The sequence below is a fragment of the Babylonia areolata genome, chromosome 13 (assembly GCF_041734735.1).
Source record: "Babylonia areolata isolate BAREFJ2019XMU chromosome 13, ASM4173473v1, whole genome shotgun sequence".
Taxonomy (NCBI): domain Eukaryota; kingdom Metazoa; phylum Mollusca; class Gastropoda; order Neogastropoda; family Buccinidae; genus Babylonia; species Babylonia areolata.
The window spans coordinates 12,431,332-12,452,740 of record NC_134888.1 but is presented as its reverse complement, the minus strand read 5'-3'; the positions used below and the strand labels follow the sequence as shown (position 1 = coordinate 12,452,740).

Genomic DNA, 21,409 nt, shown 5'->3' with positions numbered 1-21,409 from the left:
TTTTGGAATAATGTTAAAAAATATATCTCCTAAATGTAGACAAGTACGGAATAGTATAACAGTAGACGAGTGGTACCACCATTTTAAAACACTGCTTGAACAGGAAACTGATTCAAATGATATGGCGGGTAATAGTGCAGAAGATGATGATTATTTTTATGATTTTATCGAAAGAGGAAGTCTTACTTGCCTTTAGGAAGATAAAACCTAGAAAAGCTGCAGGACCCGATAGAATTATTGGCGAACTGTTCAAGAATGCTTGTGATCAAACTGTTGATTTCTTTGTTAAGTTCTTCAATGAATTGTTTGATACAGGTATTTTTCCAGACAAATGGACTGAATCTATCATCCTTCCAATATTTAAGAAAGGAGAAGTGAATAATCCTGGCATCTATAGGGGAATTGCTTTGTGTGACACCAGCAGTAAACTCTTTAGTATGGTGATAAATAATAGATTACAAAATTGGTTACAGAAAATTATTTAACAGGGGATATTCAAGCAGGTTTTAAGAGAGGGTTTTCCACTATAGACCATATGTTTACTTTAATGTCTCTAGTTCAGAAACAGTTTGCTGTCAATCGAAAACTATACATAGCCTTCATAGATTTTGAAAAGGCATTGGATTCGATTAACCAGAATTTTCTTTGGCCTGTTCTGTTAAAAAACGGTATTAAGGGAAAATTCTTTAAATGTATCAAGAGTATGTATATTAATGTGAGAGCTCGTGTATAATGTGGAAATAGATCAACAGATGTTATAAACTGTGCTAAAGGTGTCAAACAGGGAGACGTTTGTAGCCCTGTTTTATTTTCCTTATTTATAAATGAATTAGCGGTTGAAGTGATTAGAAATGGATGACATGGTGCAACTTTTTTGCTTGATACCTTTAGTTTGAGTTGTTTATTCTGTTACTGGCTGACGATGTTATTTTGATATCTGAAACAGTTGTTGGGTTGCAAAATCAGTTACGTAGTTTACAAAATGCAGTTCTTATGTTAGATTTAAAGGCTAACTTAAATAAAAGTAATATTGTTGTCTTTAGAAAAGGAGGATATTTGGCTGCTAGGGAACAATGGACATATAATGGTATCGTAATGCATGTTGTTATTATCTATAAGTATCTTGGTATCTATTTTTCAACCAAATTAAGTTTTACAGCAGCCTGTAAAGATTTAGCCAGTCGAGGGAATAGTGCTCTGTTATGTGTTTTGCAAAAGTTGTATATGCTAAATAATAATTCGTTAGAAATCTTATTGAACATTTTTTATGCAAAAGTACAACCTATTATACAGTATATGCGCAGAACTATGGGGACTGGAAAAAGCTGCTGAACATTGTGAAAAAATACATTTGCTTCCCCTGAAGCGCTTTTTAGGGGTAGACAAACGAACACCAAATGATTTTGTTTATGGCGAAACCAGCAAATATCCTATTGTGATAAATACTATTGTGAGATGTATAAAATACTGGCTAAAGCTTGTATATATGGAAGAGAGTAGGCTGCCTCGTAAAGCATACTCAACGTTATTTCATCTCGATGCTGCAGGCAAAAATAACTGGGTAACTAATGTAAGAACATGTTTATTTAAATTTGGATATGGGCATGTTTGGCTTAGTCAAAACGTAGGAAATGTTGAATTGTTTATTCATGACTTTCGCCAAAGACTAATATATTGTAATTGGCAGAACCAGCAAAACCACATTCAGACAAGTGAAAGGTTTCAAACGTACTCTCTGTTCGCTGGGACTTTGCATTTCGTCAGACCATATCTATCTCTAAATTTGAATCGTGCTGTTATCCAAATTATGTCAAAGTTTCAACTTGGTGTGTCAGATATTAATGTTTATCATTATAGGTATAAAACCCAAACATATCAAAACTTAACATGCCCACTTAGTGGTCATTGCAAAGATGAAGTACATTTTGTCTTAGTATGCCCCGTGATTCAGAGTTTAAGACAACAGTTTATCCCAGAAAAATATTATAGGCAGCCTACTCTCTTCCGTTTTACTATGCCAATGTCTTCAATGAGTCAAAAGGTAATGAAAAAAATCTATGTGTATTTTTGTATCGAGCATTTAAATAAGAAAGACACTGTGCTCATAACAGACTGTATACCAATATTTTTGTGTGAGGGTATAATTATGTTGTTACATACCCCTTCGTTTAGGGGCCTTGGCCTATAATAAATAAACCAGTCATTCATTCTTTCTCTCTCTCTCTCTTTAAACACATGGTATGAAGCAGTATGTTATGCTCAACATAAATATCTGGAAATGGAGTGTGTTTATAATACACATTTTAGACACAGTATGAGTCAAACGTATCTGGAAATGGAGTGTGTTCATTTTATAGACAGTATGAGCCAATCTATATGGCTGTACAGATACTGGGAACATGTGTTCACAGAAAACTGTTTTGTCAATTATGATATATTTGATAAACAACATAAAGAACACAGTCTGTTTTCTTTTAACACTTTTATGCTGTCCATCTCTTATTAGTCTTAGTGAACTATGAAGTAAATCTGTTTATCCTTTAGACATTGTCGATTATGTGTCTGATTAATCTTTGTTCCTGTAAACTATAAAGCATTGAACGGTAGACATATTTTGAGTTATATCATGTGTGTCACATATTATTATATGATTACTGAATTTGTCCTGACTTCAATAATTTGTTGTTGTTTTTTTCAACAGTCTGTGATACAAAACACAGTTTTCACAGTGAACAAGCTGGGACTGTGTCAGCCCCATGGCATCTCTTTGTTCCTAGATGTCTATAGATATCTGTGCCAGATGTCCACCTCTTTGTGCCAGATGTCCACCTCGTTGTGCCAGATGCCCACCTGTGTTTGTGCCAGATGTTCACCTCTTTGTGCCAGATGTCCACCTCTTTGTGCCAGATGTCCACCTGTGTTTGTGCCAGATGTCCACCTCTTTGTGCCAGATGTCTACCTCTTTGTTTGTGCCAGATGTCCACCTGTGTTTGTGCCAGATGTCCAGATCTTTGTTTGTGCCAGATGTCCACATCTTTGTGCCAGATGTCCACCTTTGTTTGTGCCAGATGTCCACCTGTGTTTGTGCCAGATGTCCACCAGTTTGTGCCAGATGTCCACCTCTTTGTTTGTACCAGATGTCCATCTCTTTGTGCCAGATGTTCACCTGTGTTTGTGCCATATGTCCACCTCTTTGTGCCAGATGTCCACCTGTGTTTGTGTCAGATGTCCACCAGTGTTTGAGCCAGACAGATATCCACCTCATTGTTTGTGCAAGATGTCCACCTGTCAGACAGATGTCCACCTCTTTGTGCCAGACATCCACCTCTTTGTGCCAGATGTCCTCATGTCCATTCTCAGTTTGGACTCAGCATGATAGAGGAAAGGATCTTGATTCTGTTGATTACAGTGCACATCACTTTCTCATTGTCCATTTTGGATGGATTTATTTATCTCTTCCTCTTAATGTTATCCCCGCTTTGCTCTTTTGAGTTAGATATTGAAACTTTATTGTTTGTTATTACTGGTTGTTGTTTTCTTTGTTTTTTTAATCAGTTCCAAGATAAACTGACTTATTGACATCACAATGGAAAGCTTTTCCCCACAATATTTGTTGCAATTGATTTGTTCTGTGTTTTGTTTGATCCAGCGATACTTTATGAATGACAAATACTTCAAGCCCGGTGGTCCAGTCTTTCTGTCCATTGGGGGTGAGGGGCCTGCCAACCCTGTGTGGATGGAAAATGGAGCCTGGGTGCAGTATGCTCAGGATCACAAGGCTATGATGTTTATGATGGAGCATCGCTACTATGGCAAAACTCATCCAACTGAGTATGTTATGGTTTTCTTTTTTGATGCATGTTTGGGCATTCCTATAATTTGTTGTTATTGGGGTTTTTGGTTTTTTGGGGGTAAGGGGGGTTATATAGATTGTTACACTGCACCATGTCAAACTAATACAAACTAGGCTTATTGGTTTGCTCTGTTTGTCAAAGTTTGGGGATAACTCTTTACAAAGACACCTTTGCCAAGCCCATCATCTGCTCAGCCAGTCAGTGCAGTTCCCTGCCTTATCTTTGGCCAACAGTTGACTTGAAAAGTCCTCCAGGTTTTGGCTGTGTTTTGCCCTTACCTTTTTTTAACTTTCGAAAGTCGTTCATTACATGCTTGCTTTTGTGGCTTTCTTTGACACTGTTTGCTTCAATGCTAATGTATTTTACATTGTTTGCATAAATTTTGATGTTTGATTTTATCTTTTTAACCTTTGATTCTTAGTTCTTTAATTCTTCTCGCTCCATACTGATTAACTCACTTCCCTTTCCATTTTGGGGGGCTTGAAGTTTGAGATCTGACTTGACCTGGTTGTTATGCTTCACACTCCACCCTGTTTTTGCTGAACCAAAAGACTGAGATGGTTTCACCTCAGAGTGTGCAGGTTCTTTCATTTGCAACCTGGATGATGTGTCTCTTGAGACAGATTGTAGGGGGAGGGCTTAACCTTAAAAATCAGTCACTGAGTCAGGAAAGGGACGAGGGGAATTGAAGTCAAGCCTCCCCACACCCAAGTCTTTCCAGTTGGAAAATGGTTTAGTGGGGGTCATGACATAAATTTCCTCTCAGGGGTTTTGGTAACCACCCTTTCCTTAACAGCAGTGCACTGAGAATGCTCTCAATGGTGGCATGGCTTTCTCTGTTCCCCACTCCCATGCCAAGTTCCTTTCCCCACTTCCCTCAGTGGGGGAGAAAACCCTGGCTTTGGGTGGGCACCTCTGTATCAACCTACCCCAAGTCTGAGTATCCCCACAGGAGAAAATGCTGGTAGTATGATCCTCACTTCCAAGCCCCCATCTCCATTGGGATGGCGTGAGTTTTGTGACAGGCATTTATGCTTTCTGGCACCCATCTGTGACTTCTAGTCTGATGACCTCAGGTTCCTCAGAGAGGATACAGTATCATGCTACTCAGCCTCTCTTTCCCCAGACCCCTTGGCCTTGGGACAGAGAGGAGTGTGTGGCAGGCAACCCTTTTGCTGTCATGCCTATTTTCTATACAGGGGGAGACTGATGTCTGGCAGGCTGGACCTTATCTCCCTCAGACCTGACCAAGTCACCATGTCTGCTAGGAGGTCTGGACACCAATAACTTTTCAGGATGGGCTCACAGTATGGCTGGCACCCACAGGTGGTTTCCCCCATCCTACCCATACTGGAGTTTACCCCTGGGGCACACTGTGATGCATGGAGGACCTGGTACTCTCCCCCCCGCCCTCCCCCCTTCCGGTCCAGGCCCAGTACTGCTTACCTCCCAGCTTTCAGTGTTCCCCCAACTCCCTCCCATAGGCGTGCGCTGCCTCGGGCAGAGGGACCGGACACTTGTAGATCAGGATGACTTCCACTGTCACCAGTGCCTCCCTTACACTTACAGGACTTAGTGCCTCCTGGTACCTTTAGTGTTATCAGCTTTTTGTTGTCCAACTGACCACAGATGTCAGGAGTCTTCTTCTTCCTCGTTCGCCTCCCATTAGATAAGCAGCCCGATGTCCTTGATGAAGGCTGCCGTCCATCACAGCTCCTCAAGGGTGCCGTACAGTTTGGCTTCCACTGCTGTTGGTGTTGGCCAGTACTTCCTCCTGGATGCTGCATGCGTCCTTCAGTTTTGAAGGATGTGGTCGGTTGTCATTGGTCCCTCACCAAAAGGGCACTCTCCACTCTGTCCAATGCCAAATTTTGTTTGCATGTGGTGGAGCAGGCAGTTGTGTCCAGCCCTCAGGCGGAAGATCTTGACCTGTTCCTGTCGTTCCAGCAAATGGTATCTGTCTTCTGGGTTATATTTGGGGTGCTGGAGGCGCCACTTTATTCCTTGCTGTGCTTTGATGATTGTCTTGATTTCATCGTATGACACCAGTTTGTTGGCCTGCTCCTTCTGTGCACTGTCTTTTGCCAGAATGTCTGCTTTTTCGTTGCCTCTGATGCCACATGTGCTGGTACCCATTGTATCACCACCTTCTCCACTCTGGCACTCAGGTCAACAAAGGCTGAAGTGAGATGGTTCTGTTCTTTGCAGTGGGAGTTCTTGAGGGCTTGGAGTACTGAGAGAGCGTCTGAGAACACCACCACCTGCCCTGTTGTTCTTGTGGAGTTCTGCAAGACTGTTGTGGCTGCCTCACAGAGGGCTTCTCACTCAGCTCGGAAGTTGGTGGAGTATTTTCCTGTTAGGATTGCAATTTCTTCATCTCCGTCTTTGTATCGGAGGAAGATTCCACCTCCACCATCCCTCTTTGCTTCTGTGGTGGAGCCATCTGTAAAGACATGGGTCCAGTCATCCTGGGGGTACTGGTTGCAGATGTACTCCATGGCCAGAGCCTTCCTTTGGGTGTCTGACTGTGTTCTTCTCTTCTCCACTCCGGGAATGCTGGTGACGACTGTTGGGAACACCTGCCTCTTCCAAGATGGGTGGGTGACATTTGCCGGGATAGGCTTTGCTTCGTGTTCCATCAAGACTGGGGTTTGTCTATCAAGGCGTCTTGACTGATGGATGAAGCTGCCTCTTTTCAGCTGGCTCTTGGTGGGTCTGCTCATTCTCTTGTTCATTGGATGGTTTTCAAGTTTGAATTTTGCTGCCTGGATGAGGATCTTTGTGTCCCTTCTGTCCTCAAATGACTGTAGCCCAGTGGTCTCCACCATCTTCAGGATTGGGGTGGATCTCATGGCGCCAGTTATGACACGCTGAGCTTGGTTCTGTATCTTGTTGAGATAGTCGAGGTTTGACTTTGCAGCTGATGCCCATGCTGATGTTCCGTGCTCAACCACAGGTTGGACTCTCCCTGTATAGAGTTTCTTTAGGATACGTTCATCAGCCCCCCACTCCATCCCTGCAAGTTTCTTCATGATCGCCAGTCTCAGCTTGGCCCTGCTACAGCATCTGGTGATCTGCTGTTTCCAAGTGAGCCTGTGGTCAAAGGTCACTCCCATGTAGGTAGGTGTGGGTTCCTCTGCAAGCCTTTGGTTGTTCAGTGTCAGTTTCGCCTCTTGCTTCTTGCTGGATAGGCTGAAGACTGTGTAGGTTGTTTTGCTTGAGTTGACAGAGACAAGCCATTCCTTGGTCCAGTTGCTGATCTTGTTGAGCGCAATCTGGAGGCGTACCTGTGCTGTAGTGGTGTACTCTTCAGAGCACCAGAGTACCAGGTCATCTGCGTAGATCGCTCCTTTGACCCCTCTTGGCAGTTCTCTGACGATGTCATCCATGAAGATGAGGAACAGCGTTGGCGAAAGGACTCCTCCTTGTGGTACTCCCTGTCTCAGCACCTCCTTCTTGCTCTTCTGGCCCTGAATCTTGACTCGGGCTTGGCGGTTGTGTAGGTACTGGCTGATCCAGGTGTACATCCTCCCAGACACACCACATCGCCATAGTTTGAGCCTGAGTCCATCCTTCCAGACTTTGTCGAACGCCTTCTCCATGTCAATCCAGACAGCAAGCGTGTTCTTCTTTTCTTGGAATGCTTCCTCAATGCTTTGAGCGATGAAGGTGATCTGGTCTTCTGTTGATCTGTGTTGGCGGAAGCCTGCCTGTTAAGGGCTCAGCAGCTGATACTTTTCAAGGTGCCAGACAAGCCTAGTGTTGACAAGTCTCTCCATCAGCTTTCCTAAGCAGCTTGTAAGGCTGATGGGTCTGTAGCTGTCAGCCTTCGACTTGTCCTTTCCCTTTTTGTGAATGGGGATCATGTCTGCTTCCCTCCAACACTGTGGGACTGATCCTATCTTCCAGCTGGAGTTGAAGATTGTTAAAAGGACTGCCTTGCTCTTCATCCCAAGATACAGAAGCATTTCATTTGTGATTCCGTCTGGTCCAGGTGACTTCTTCAGGTTGAGGCTCTGCAATGCTTCCTCCAGCTCTTTCTCTGTGAAAGCTGTGGTCATGACTTCCTCTTGGGGCTCTTTCTCATGAAGTTCACCTAGGGCCCTGTGCACTGCAGCTCTGTGTTCAGGAGGGACTTCCAGATTGCTGATGTTTTCATAGATGTCTATGAAGTGGCCTGCTGCTTTCTTTCCAGAGAGGTAATTTCCATTCTCTTGTATTGTTATTGTGGTGTGACTTGTTTCGTTGCTGAGGGTTCTAGCCAGTTTCCACAGCTTGCTGCCATCCTTGTCGAGATTTAGGCTTTCAGTTTTCTCTTGCCAGCTTTTTCTTGCAGCTTGTACACAGGACAGCTTGTATCTGGCAGTTACTTCCTTCAGCGCTATGTTGTTCTCCAGTGATGGCTGCTTTTCTGCTCGGTCCCTGGCTTCCGTAACAGCATCTTCCAGATTCTGGAGTTCCTTCATCCAGTAAGGCTTGTAGTCTTTGCGTGCTCCTCTTGGGATGGATTCTATAGGATTCAATCATTGAGAACAACCAGTATAATTTTGCACGCAAAAACTTATCCATTACCACACACAGGAAGTTACTGCTCTTACCAATATTAACATGAAATATCACTGTCTCAATAGACTGCTATATATATTTCAGTACGATATACTACTACTTCACCCTCCAAGATTGACTGAATCTTTCTAAACATTCTTTTGTAAATAATCTTTCCATGTATTTACTTTTTGTTTTCATATGTTTCTTCAGCAAATCTGAAAATGTCCGAGTCTTTTCTCTCTTATACTCCCCATTTTAACTCAATAACTGTATTACTGGTGTAAGTACTTGATAAGAAAAACAGCATCACTTTGGACACTGGAACTGTAAACTTCTAATCTCTTGAAGTTGTACATGCAGTTATATTCATACGCATGCTAGATAACATGTTTGACAAAAGTTACTAAAACAAACAATGTCCGCTTTTTCAGTAAAGTTTTCAGTGAATAGAGTTCAAGGGAAATAAGTGTCTGTAAATGTTGATTTCATTTTCATTGTTGTAATGTCATTTCCATTGGTATGTAAAACTCAGAACATTCTTCAAGTGAATTGTAGGTAAAACAAAATAAATGTTTTAAAAAGGCCAAACAGTGGTTTTACACTCATACTGTATGTTTTGAATTCATTAAAATAATTCTAACATGCATGCATAGCAGAGGAGCTAAGAGTTAGCATGTCTGTGATCTTACGACTTATGTTCACAGATTTACTGTTTTCCAGGTTTCTTCACTTCTGCCTGCTCTGGTGATAATGATTGTAGATGTTGTGTTCTTTGGCCTCTTGGGTGTGTTGAAGTTTGTTTTTTTATTCAGTTCTTTTGGAGACTGAATAGTTGTAAGGAGTGGAAATTGTAGATCCATATCTTGTGGAACTGCAGCTGTACTGTTAGGTTGTCCACAAGGTATTGACTGAATGTGCGTCCATTTGTTGTTGTTGCCACGTTGTATTGGTGGGTAAGTACTCTCCATTGTTGGGAAACAAGCGTAGTCTGTTTGGTCAGATGACATTATTCGTTATTGTCAGTTTTCACTATGAATGAACGGGGGTTGTAATGTTTGTCCATGACTATACCAGTTCTTTTCAAGTCTTTGATGTGGACTGTATCACCGTTCTGGAGAGGTTGAACTTCTTTTGCTGCTGGTGACTTTTGTACTTGTAGGTAAGACCTTGTTTTTGTTTTTGATCTGACTCTTTTCATTGTAAATATGGAAAATCAGGAGTACATGGAGACAGAGTGGTGGGAAGGGTTAGAATTTTGGTCTTAAATTTTTAGCTCATAAGGAGCTCTGCTGGTAAGTAACCATTGTTCAATGGTATTGTAGAGAGGCAGTCCATCATATGGATCAACTGCTTCTTTTTTTTTGCTTTTTTTTTTTTTTTTTTTGTATTGATTATTTGAAGTTCTGCTCTTTCTACTTCTCCATTACTGTGAGGAAACTTTGTTGATGATATGACATCAATAAAGCCATATTCTTGAATAAAGGTTTTGACTCAACCACTGGCAAACTGAGGGCCATTGTCTGAAACTACCATGTCTAGAATTCCTTGAGTAGTGAACACACTTTTGATATACGTGATGGTATTTATACTGTTCAGATGGTCTAGCAGACAGTTCAGTCCAGCAAGAAAAGTAGTCAGTGATTATTAAATATGTCTTCCCTTTCAGTTCGAAGGGGTCCATAGCAAGACACAACCATGGTCTGTATGGAAGACTTGATAGAAGTGGAGGCTCTCTGTGCTCTGGTCTATGGACTGCGCATGTGGCATGCTTGTTCACCATCTGGCTAGAGATGTGAGGCCACCAAACAGAAGTTGATGCGAGGGCCCAAGTTTAGGTGATGCCCTGGTGTCTTTCTTGGAATCTCTTGAGTATGTTGAGATGTAAATCTGTGGGAACTAGTCAGCTACAGTTCTGTTGTCATATTATAACAGTAAGTTGTCAATTACTGTGGAATGGTGCCGATTCTCCCAGTATTGTTTGAGAAATGGCAAGTCAGGTGTGTAATCAGGTCATCCAGATTTTCAGTAGCCAATCATTTGCTGTCTCTGTGTCTGACTGCTGGGCCTCTTTGATTTCTTGAATTTTGTGATTAGATGCTGGCAGCATTTCAATGCATTTTTCAGCATGGAGTGTTGTGTCCGTCATGAGACCGATGTCAACTGTGTCTGGTTGAGATACAGGTGCTCGAGACAATGCATCTGCCATGGTTTAGGGTTTCCCTTTGACATGTAGAAGACGCCTCCATAAATTCACCTTTGCTGTCGGTATAATGCTGTCATTCTTTATGAAATGTCATGACTGGTAAGAAACTGGAAAACATTCATAAAAGCAAATTTGTGTCTTCTACTAATTTAGTATAACTATGATTACATTGAAATTAAAAATATTTGTTTCGTTTTGACCCCAAAGAGCTCTCTTACTTTCTGTACAGTAGTGTCCTGCTCATGGAGGTATAGGTCAGCGTCAGCGTGGCAGCAGTCAGCCACATATACTGGACTTTGCTATATCCTTTCTGGCGAGCTGCATTCTGCGCTTGCGACTTTGAAAGAAGCTCTCTCACGGTTTCCCCCAAGCTTATTAATATTTGATACTGAACACATATTTAGCAATTTTTTAAAATCTCTTTTTTTTCATGATTACTTTCCTGGATAAAGCGTTTATCACAAGTGAGTCATAAAGGCCTTGCCGCTCTTGTGTTTTTTCTATAACAGTCTTTTGGTGTCATATACTGTACCATGTCAAACTGATGCAAACTAGGCCTATTGGTTTGCTCTGCTTGGCGAAATTTCGCGCGGCTAACAGTGAAAAGACGGGCCCACCCGCTCTCAGCCAATCAAACGCCTCTAAAAACTATAAGCGCTTAATCATTCCTTTGGCCAAGGCTCTCCACGCCATCTTGTCAGGTTTACGCTCTGTCTCGTCTTACGCTTTTTTCGGCTATTCAGCGTATCCTTTTGGCCTTATTTTGTTGCATGCGGCTTGTGTTTATTGTATTCTTACATTCTGTGTACTCGATTCGACTCGGCACCCTCGATTCATTCGATTTTTTCTGCCTCTAAGTCGATCCTGTCTTTCCTTTCTCTGTTGGGGGTCGGATTTTCGCTGGGTGCCTAAGCGCGGGTTCCATGCCTCGTGTGCCATACCACAAAGGCAGGGGATCATGATGCTGGGATTGAGACTCGGTAAGAGACTCTCCCAGGCCCGGAGCTCATGATTCCTCCTGATACGGACCGCGGCGAGGCGTCGTTAGACGCTGATCGCGGAGGCGACTTTCGTACCAGTAAAACGGTCATGAAGGGGACCGGGGGGAAAGAGGTACGAGCGTCGCCTCCCGAGGTGTCCCAGCGCGAGGCAGGGAGAAGGGTGAATGGCAAGTCATCTCCGTGCTGTGGGGACTCGCAGCTAGGCGCGGACTCCCAAGGGGGGCCGCGCCCAGCCATTACCCGGGTCCCCACTCGGAGACGGTCCTCACGGGCCCCATTGTTGTTCTCCCTCCTCCCTTCTCTGTCGACCCCCCTCCCCCACCCCCTTTTGGGGGGGGAGAAAAATTTGGTTCCGGGGGGGGATCTCTACTTTGCCCACCCCGGGCCAAGCCACCCCAGTCTCCCCACGGGAGGGGATTCGGGGTGCGTGGCAACCTGCTGTGCAGGTCTTCCCGCTATCCGGCCGGTCTCCCCTGCTGGGGGAGGCCCATGTGTGTCAGGCGGTTCCGGGCAGTCAGCCCGCTCGTCTTCGGGCGGGACTGACACCCAAATCGGACCTGACCTCCCTCCGACTTGGCCAGGTTGTTCCCTTCATGGAGGTCAACGCACCAGTGACCCTTGGGGTTCGGGTCACAGTATGGCTGGTGCCCACGGGTGGTTACCCCCATTCTACCCGTACTGGGGTGCACCTAGGGTGCACACTGGGTTACCGGGAGCACCAAGGGCCAGCCCCTTGTCCGCTCCCCACCGGACCCAACCCAGCACATCTCACAGGGTGACACACACAGCCCCGACAAGTGGGATCGACTTCTTGTCGGTCAGGTCGAGCTCCTCGACCAATATTGCCACTCTGTCCACAAATCGGGCCTCTGTCAACCCACAGGTGACCTCCACGGTCACAACGGCCTCCTTGTCAGGACCGACGGCTGCTCAGGGGCCCTACTCGGCCCGGCGGAGCCTGCAGTTCCCACCTACCCAGCCCTCGGTCCTACAGTGAGATGAGTGGGTGTTTGTCCCCACACAGCACTCGTGGGTCACTCTTGCATCCAGGGACGCCCTCTCTGAAAAGGTGTGGCACCCACCATCCCAAGCATGGTTGGACCTACGGTCCACACGCTCCCCACCCGCTTCAGGTGTCAAGGACATAACAGTGGCGGCCATGGTCCCGGCTCGGGATCGTCCCAGCTCATCCCGCTGGGCTGGCCACAGCTCACAGGACGCCTCAGTGGGTACATCCACTTGGGATGGCACCCAGCAGGGGATGGACTGCGAACAAGAGTGGGAGCCCCTGTCTTCGGATGAGGACGAACAAGCAGATGAGCACTCTTCGCCCACATCCCAGGGGGGACAGATTGAGCCCGTGCCTCCCTAGGGACCAGCCTGAACCAAACTCGGACTTTGCCGAGCTCGAACTGACCCTCCCCAATAGGGTCACGTATGCCGAATCAGTCCCTCAGGCTACTTTGTTACCCTTGACCCTCCTTACGCCATGTGACTCTAACTCCAGAACCACAAGGCAACTCAGAGTGCCAGAAATGGTGCAGGTATGGCTTAATAAGCCAGCCCGCACTGTCAGGGGTGCTGCTTCCATCCCTCCTCCAGGCAGGGAGTCCCTCTCTGCCCCGGGCGCCTTTTCCCCGGGAAAGTTTCTTAAAGATTCCTCCAAGGGAGGGGTGTGGTCCTGGTACACACAGGACCACCCTGCCTACAGCGGAGCAGAGCCCTCCGCACAGGACAGGATGTTGGTCTCACAGCGCACCACCTTCCCCACTTCAGCTAACCTATCCTTTAAAACGTTAGCAGAGTGGGACAAATTGGCCCGCCGCTGCCCCCTCGAGGTTTCCACGGCGTACACCTTCGGCACGTTCCTTCACAGGGCCAATGAGCTGTGGGAACAGTGTCCGGTTAATCAGGACAAGGGGTCTCCTTCCTCTGTCCCGCCGGGCCTCTTCACCGACCACAGGTTACACGCTTTTGGCAATTGGGTAGCATCTGGTCTCACGGCAGCTGCAGACACAGCTACCAGCCTTCACTTCAATACTGTGCTAGCGCAGCGTGATGCCATTTTCAGCCTCTCTAACATTCCTGTGGAGGAGAGGGCTGCCCTGCAGGTCCATCCCAGCACAGCAGCACTCCCTCTTCGGCCAGTTCCCGCCCCATTTTGTCAGCCACAGGGCAGAGACAAACAGGGAGGTGGCCTCATATTTGGCCCACACCTCTCATGGGCTCCAGGGTTCTATGCCATTGAAGAGACCGGCCACCAGGGCCCCTCCATATACCACGCCGCCTGTCAAGGCAGCGTGTGCTGAATCAGTGGCAGAGGAATAAACCACCTTATGTCCGTCCAAGCCGACCGGCCATGCCCAAGGCCAGAAGGCAGCACCCCCAATGACTGGGCCCCGATTCAGCACCGCCAGTCGTTCAGCCCCTCCAAGTAGGAAACTTGTCCCGGCATGCACATCAGTGGTGTGCTCTGGGACTCAACGACGGGATTATGTCGGTGCTAGAGTCGGGGTACATGCTGTCTTGGGTGGAGGACCTCCCCCCTCTAAGATCCACTCCTCCTCCTTAGGTGCCCAGCTCGACGGAGCAGGAGAGCGTCCTAGAAAAAGAGATATCGCACCCACTCCTCAGGGGGCTATATCTCAACTCTCGGACCCGGGCCCCGGTTTTTACGGCTGTTGTTGGTGATTCCAAAGGTCTCGGGAGGGTGGAGACCAGTTTTGGACTTGTCCCCCCTCAACAAATTCCTCCCCAAAATCAAATTCAAGATGGACACACAGGCACAGATTCGGGAGACCATCCAACAAGGTGATTGGCCTACCTCTATCGATCTGGAAGATGCTTATTTTCATATACTCATCCATTCGGCATCCCGTCGGTACCTGAGGTTCGTGTGGAGGGACAAGGGGTTCCAGTTCCCGGCCCTCCCATTTGGTCTGTCCCTTGCCCCTTTCCTGTCTACCAAGGTGCTGCGGGAATTGGTGTCCATCATCCGCTCAGAATCCATTTGTCTCTGTGTGTACCTGGACGACTTGCTTATCCTGGCCCAGTCGCAGGCCCTGTGCCTGAGTCATACGGCCAGACTTCTAGACCTTTGCTCCCAACTGGGCTTCCTCAGGGACCAGCAGATATGCGATCTGTCCCCACATCAGTCCTTCGACTTCTTAGGGATGAGATTCGACACGCGGTCTATGATAGTCTCTCTGGCACCAGATCACTGGGACCGTCTGGCAGGCCTCCTCAGCCACTGGCACCACTCCTCCCAAGATAAGCGCAGACACTTTCTTCCCTCTTGGGCATGATGGAGTCCACGGCACCTCTCATTCCCCTGGACAGGGTTCTCAAGCGCCCTCTCCAGAGGGCACTGAGGTTACGCCGGTCCCAGAGCACTCAGCCATGGGATACCCAGATATGTCTGGGCGAGTGGTTCCTCGAGGTGACATCAGAGTGGTTAATCACCCCCCTTCGGACACAGGGGGTGCCCTTAGCCCCACCTACTCTTCAGGTGGCACTCTTCACAGACGCCTCCTCCCTGGGCTGGGGAGCCCACATGGACTCACTCTATGCAGCAGGGACTTGGTCCCCGGAGGAGCGCCTATGCCACATCAATGTTCTGGAACTGAGGCAGTTCGCAGGACTCTCCTGCACTTCATGGGGGAGGCCACTGGCAAGACCATCCGCTTGTTCACGGACAAGATGACGGTCGCATGTTATGTGAACAAATGGGGGGAGCGCACTCGGCAGACCTCTCCATGTGGACTGAGGCTCTCCTCCGTTGGTGCCACAGCAAGGGCATTGCACTTTCAGTGAGACACTGAGCAGGAAAAACCAACTTCTTGGCAGATGCTCTTAGCAGGTCCAAGAGTGTCATACACTCAGAGTGCACCCTGGACAAGGACAGCCTTCAGGGGGTGTGGGAACAGTGGTTTCGGCCGATGGTGGACCTTGTTCAACAAGAGACTTCCCACTTCCGTCTCTTCGGTTGCCGACCCAGAAGCGTGGGCAGTGGATGCTCTCTCTCTAGATTGGAGCAGTCTGATTGCCTCCGCGTTTCCTCCCTTTCCAAGTCTGTCCAAGGTGATACGGAAAGACAGATTGGAACACCCGCAGCTGATCCTCATTGCGCCGAAATGGCCAGCCCAGACCTGGTTTCCGGACCTTCAGTCCCTGACACATGTTCCCACCCCTGGAACTTGAAACCAAATCTCATCTGCTGAGGCAGCCTCGCTCGGGCACTCCGCATTCCAATCCTCAACTGCTCCACCAGCACGCATGGCTGCTGTGCGGTCGGAACTGTCAGCATCACCATTGAAGTCCTCGACCCCTCGGTCGGCCTCTGTGTCGGCTGTGCTGACCCAGGGGTGTGCCTCCTCTGACCTCCTCTCCATAGTCACCAGAGCAAGGAGGCAGGGAACGGAGACTTTGTATGACTTTCACTGGAAGAAATGGTTGCGGTGGTGTACAGCTCAGGGCATTACCCCTACGAACCTTACGAGCATGCAGCTGGCCAACTTTCTGGCTCTCTGCTCCTCGGTTCTCATCCTGTCTGCTAGTTCTGTGCAAGGGTACAGGTCTGCCTTCTGTACCACAATGCAAACAGCTAGGTGGTTCCGCCTTTGAAGCGGATTGCCTGCTCAGAGAGGTGGCTAGGGGTGCCCCTCTGTAGGAAGCTAGAGACCCCAGAAGAGTGCCCCTCTGGGACTTGTTCCTGGTGCTGGATTTCATTCGAAAACAGCCCTTCCTGCCATTGGGGACTATTCCTTTTGACATCCTCACCCTCAAGACCACTTTCCTTCTGTGGCTGGCCACAGGCAGTCGTAGAAGTGAGCTGCATGGGCTTAGTGGAATGCCACAAGATCTGGCCTTCCACAGAGATGGTTCCATCACTATTCGTTTCCTTCCAGAGTTTCTGGCTAAGAACCAAGACCCTGAGGTTCCTTCCCCCTCTCTGAGGGTCAGACCTTTGTCTGATATTCTTGCCCAAGATGATGAGGATAGGCACCTGCCCTGTTCGGTGTCTCAAATATTATTGGGATAGGTCTCGCCATAGGCGTTCTTCTCAGAGGTGTCTGCTCATCTCCCTCAATGAGAATTACAAGAAAGACATTGCTGCAGGCACCATTTCCCGCCAGGTTTCCCAAGTCATTCGTAGAGCCTACTCTCATGCACACAGGGATATCAGCTGTCTTCATCCCAGAGCACACGAAGTGCGGGCCATAGCTACTTCGGCTGCTTTCCAGCACTCAGTGCCAACGCAGCATGTCTTGGAGGCAGCCTTCTGGCGGTCTGAGAATCCCTTCATCAACTTCTACCTCAGGAATTTCCGTATGACCAGGGCTGACGGTTCCAAGGGGATTTCCTTTGTCGCGGCTAACACTGCCGTCTCAGTTACAAGGGCTCCCCATATGAACCAGTAGGCGTTGCCCTCCTCCATTTGCTTTAAATTCTGCATCAGTTTGACATGGTACAGTATATGACACCAAAAGGAGGAGTTTGTATTATACTCCATGTTTGGTGTTACATATACTTACCATGTCAAACTCGAATGCCCGCCCGTCCGTCCCCGCGTCTCCGCCGTGGTTCTCATGGGGCATTTTTGTTCATGGCCACGGAATGATTAAGCGCTTATAGTTTTTAGAGGCGTTTGATTGGCTGAGAGCGGGTGGGCCCGTCTTTTCACTGTTAGCCGCGCAAAATTTGGCCAAGCAGAGCAAACCAATAGGCCTAGTTTGCATCAGTTTGACATGGTAAGTATATGTAACACCAAACATGGAGTATAATACAAACTCCTCCTTTTGGTTTTGAATCCTGAAATATACATCAGTGCATTTTGTTAACAATAGAGGGACAACCAGGTAAACTAGATTACAAAGAAAATCAATGCAAGTGTTCCTTTCTTCCTTTTTTGTGAATTTCATTTTGTTATTTGTTTAAATGGTTTTCCTTATCCACATAATTTGTGAACCCTAAATTGTCTCTTACACACACACACACACACACACACACACACACACACACACACACACACACACACACACACACACACACACACACACACACACACACACACATGATTTCTATTTGTGGTCACAAATCATGTATGACTGATGAACTTTGTGCAATGAAGTTGCAACACTCACTGGTGTGTGGCCTCCTGGCAACCTAACATTGATGGTTCTGATGCTGGAACTGTGATGGACGAACCTGGGTGTGGCCGTGTATGGGGGGAATCTAAATGAGTGGTGTGGGAGTAATGCCACTGGATTGGTGCAGATGATGGGGCAGAAAAAAAAAAGAAAAAAAAGTTGCAATACTCACAACATAAATGCTGAACCACAAAAATCCTACTAGCACTTGTTCTTTTTTAAACGTGATTAGGTTCAAACTTAAATGAATGTCTTTTGAAATATTAATCTATGTCTGTTCTTTTATGAATTTGTAAACTTATATTTATAGCAGGCACTGCTGCATCTCAGTGTTGCCATTTTCTCATGCAGAAGGGAAACTGGCTGCCAGCTTTGAATGCATGGTGGGTGGGAGGTGGTGGTAGGCTAGCTGAGACATTCCAGAAGCCAGTGAAGCCAGTTTTTGCTCTTTGAGGGCACTGCTTCAGATTGTATTGTACCATGGTACTCTTGTCACAACAGATTTCTCTGTGTGAACTTTGAGCTGCTCATCCCAGAGAGACTGCATTGCCACAGTGAAGCACCATCTTTTTTTCTTTTCTTTTTTTATCTGCAGATGTATTTGTTTTTCTGTCAAAAGTATATATTTGTACAGAATTTTGCCTGGGACTGTGGGTTCTTTTACATGTGCTAGATGCATGCTGCACATGGGACCTTTTTTTATCATTTCATCCAAAGGACTAGCACCCAGACGACTGCTCAAGATCCAGTGGAGGGAAAAGTAAAATCCTGGTCTATATATGGGACTTGAACCTGTGGACACTTGTTTGTGGTCAGGTATATTGAACCTGTGGACACTTGTTTGTGGCCAGGTATATTGAACCTGTGGACACTTGTTTGTGGTCAGGTACATTGAACCTGTGGACACTTGTTTGTGGTCAGGTAACGGTATATTGAACCTGTGGACACTTGTTTGTGGTCAGGTACATTGAACCTGTGGACACTTGTTTGTGGTCAGGTACATTGAACCTGTGGACACTTGTTTGTGGTCAGGTATATTGAACCTGTGGACACTTGTTTGTGGTCAGATACATTGAACCTGTGGACACTTGTTTGTGGTCAGGTATACTGAACCTGTGGACACTTGTTTGTGGTCAGGTAACGGTATATTGAACCTGTGGACACTTGTTTGTGGTCAGGTACATTGAACCTGTGGACACTTGTTTGTGGTCAGGTATATTGAACCTGTGGACACTTGTTTGTGGTCAGGTATATTGAACCTGTGGACACTTGTTTGTGGTCAGGTATATTTCCTTGAGGCTTTCTCTCCACAATGTGTTCTGGAGACCGATCCAGGGACTGGGCTGGCCAGGGCACTGTCTCCATGTTTCTGATGTTGGATTCATCCTGCACACTGTACAGCTCTTGTGATGTGAGGTCAGGCATTGTCTTGCTGCAACACTGTCCTTGGTTGGTGATTCCCCAAGAACAGAATAACAAGGATCCCAACCATGTCGTCCTGGCAATGCTGTCATGTGACAGCATCATTTCAATAGCTGTCTCGGATTGTGAAATATAAGGCAAAAAACAATAGAATAGCAGTGGCCATTTCTGATATTTGGCCTTGACACCTGTGAAGCATTTGACACATGAGGTGATTTTACAATTTGAATTTGCAGATCTGTGAATAAACACAAAGGAAACTTACCCAGATGTAGTCTATACTCTAGATTTTCAGAGTTGACAGTTGTTAACAAAACCGAATAAGAATTAAATTATACAAGTTACATAGAAAATTAAATGGTCTTTTATCTTTTAATTTTGGGGCTGAGTATATGTATATTGATATGCTCACACATTGAATTATAAGCTCTTTGCTGGCATTTCTATAAATACTTAAAAGGTTTTCCAAGTGAACACTGAGTATATATTTTAGTTTTTAACTGCCTTTTTGAATGTGTTCCTTTGTTTCAGTGACATGAGTGTGGATAACCTTCAGTACCTGAACAGTGAACAAGCATTGGCAGACCTTGCACAGTTCATCACCTTTGCCCAGAACAAATACAAACTGACCGGCAGCAAGTGGATTGCCATTGGAGGATCTTACTCTGGTGACTGACCAGATATTTTTCTCCACACAAGACATTTCCACTCAGTACAGAACAGAATAGCATTTCATCTAATGTCAGGAACAAACATAGCAAAAATTTATGAAAGAAGGATATATGTCAGTGTTCCTGTAAAATACCTGTCAGTTTAGGGGTAATGGGGCCATTTTGTTGTCATTTTTGACTCACTTGTGTAAACTATATATCCTGGTGTTCAGTTGTCTGTGTGTGTGTGTGTGTGTGTACGTGGTAAACTTTAACATTGTTATTTTCTCTGGAAATACTTTGTCTGCCAATACCAAATTGGCTTATACATAGTAGGGAAAAAATCTTCACAGTCATACCGATAATAGTTTTTAAGTCTCCCGAATTAAGCTGTATTTCCAGAACATAACAGTTTATTTTGTTGAGGCTCATCCCGGAATCCAAAAACACCATAATCCCATCCCAGTTGCCAGAACATAGGCTATGTTTAGGAAGATGGCACGACATCATTTTTCTTGTTCGCAATTACAAGAAAAGAAGTACAAGTTCTGGACAAAACACATACAGTGACACTAACTACACCATCAACGTGTTGACTGCATATGAATATTCTAAAGTGGATGCTGCATTAACTGGAATGAACGTAAAAGAAAAATTGATTTGAATGTTTCTTTTAGTTTCGGTCAGTCTATTATTGGACTGGTTTGTGCACATCTATACATATTGCAGTGTGCCGGAGGTGATATCAGTGTCTCCTTTATGGCCAAATTAAAAGAATTTCCTAAATAATCAAGATGTCAAGAAAACTTGGTGTTATTACCTCAAATGCAATAATATTTTTATTGTGCTAAAAAAGACCCATAGCTTTAAATATTAAATTTGGTCGAGTGATGTTAGATGCAGCATAACGTTGGAGATTAGACTACTTGTTTCTTAACAGAACATCTGTGGTTCGATCCCGCTAGCAGGCCTGGTTGGTTTGTTTTTTGTTGTTGTTTCAGTTTCAGTTTCTAAAGGAGGCATCAATGCGTTCGGACAAATCCATATACGCTAGACCACATCTGCTAGGCAGATGCCTGACAGCAGCATAACCCAACACGCTTGTCAGGCATTGAGTGCATGCTTACATATGTGTGTACCTATCAGAGTGGAATTCTTTTAACATAATTTTGCCAGAGGACAACACTCTCTTTTTCAGTGCGTCAATTGCGTGCTGCACACGGGATCTCAGTTTATCGTCTCATCCGAAAGACTAGATGCTCAGTTTGATTTTTCAGTCAAACTTGGGAGAAAGGGTGAGAGCGGGATTCGAACCCACATCTTCACGGACTCTCTGGATTGGCAGCTGAGCTTCTGAACCATTCTGCCACCTTCCTCCTCTGTTGTTGTTGTTGTTTTTCCAAAGCTTATTGATATTTAATGCAGGACCCATTTCAGTGATTTTTTTAAATCTCTTTTTTCTCTCATGATTCCTTTACTAGATACAGCGCGTGTCACAAGTGAGTCTTGAAGGCCTTGCCTGTCTTGTTATTCAGATTTCTGTGTTTTTTTCACACCTCTGCTGATTGCATGCTGGGTATGT

The 21,409-nt window shown here is 45.9% G+C and overlaps 1 protein-coding gene across 1 annotated transcript in view; it reads left to right on the top strand.

The window, feature by feature from the left end:
• LOC143289064 (putative serine protease K12H4.7) overlaps positions 1-21,409 on the top strand; it is a 64,157-nt gene that overhangs the window by 10,991 nt on the left and 31,757 nt on the right. Inside the window, exons 2-3 of the mRNA XM_076597883.1 lie at positions 3,650-3,831; positions 19,709-19,845. Coding sequence (XP_076453998.1) covers positions 3,650-3,831; positions 19,709-19,845 — 319 coding nt within the window. The remainder of the gene's footprint in view (positions 1-3,649; positions 3,832-19,708; positions 19,846-21,409) is intronic.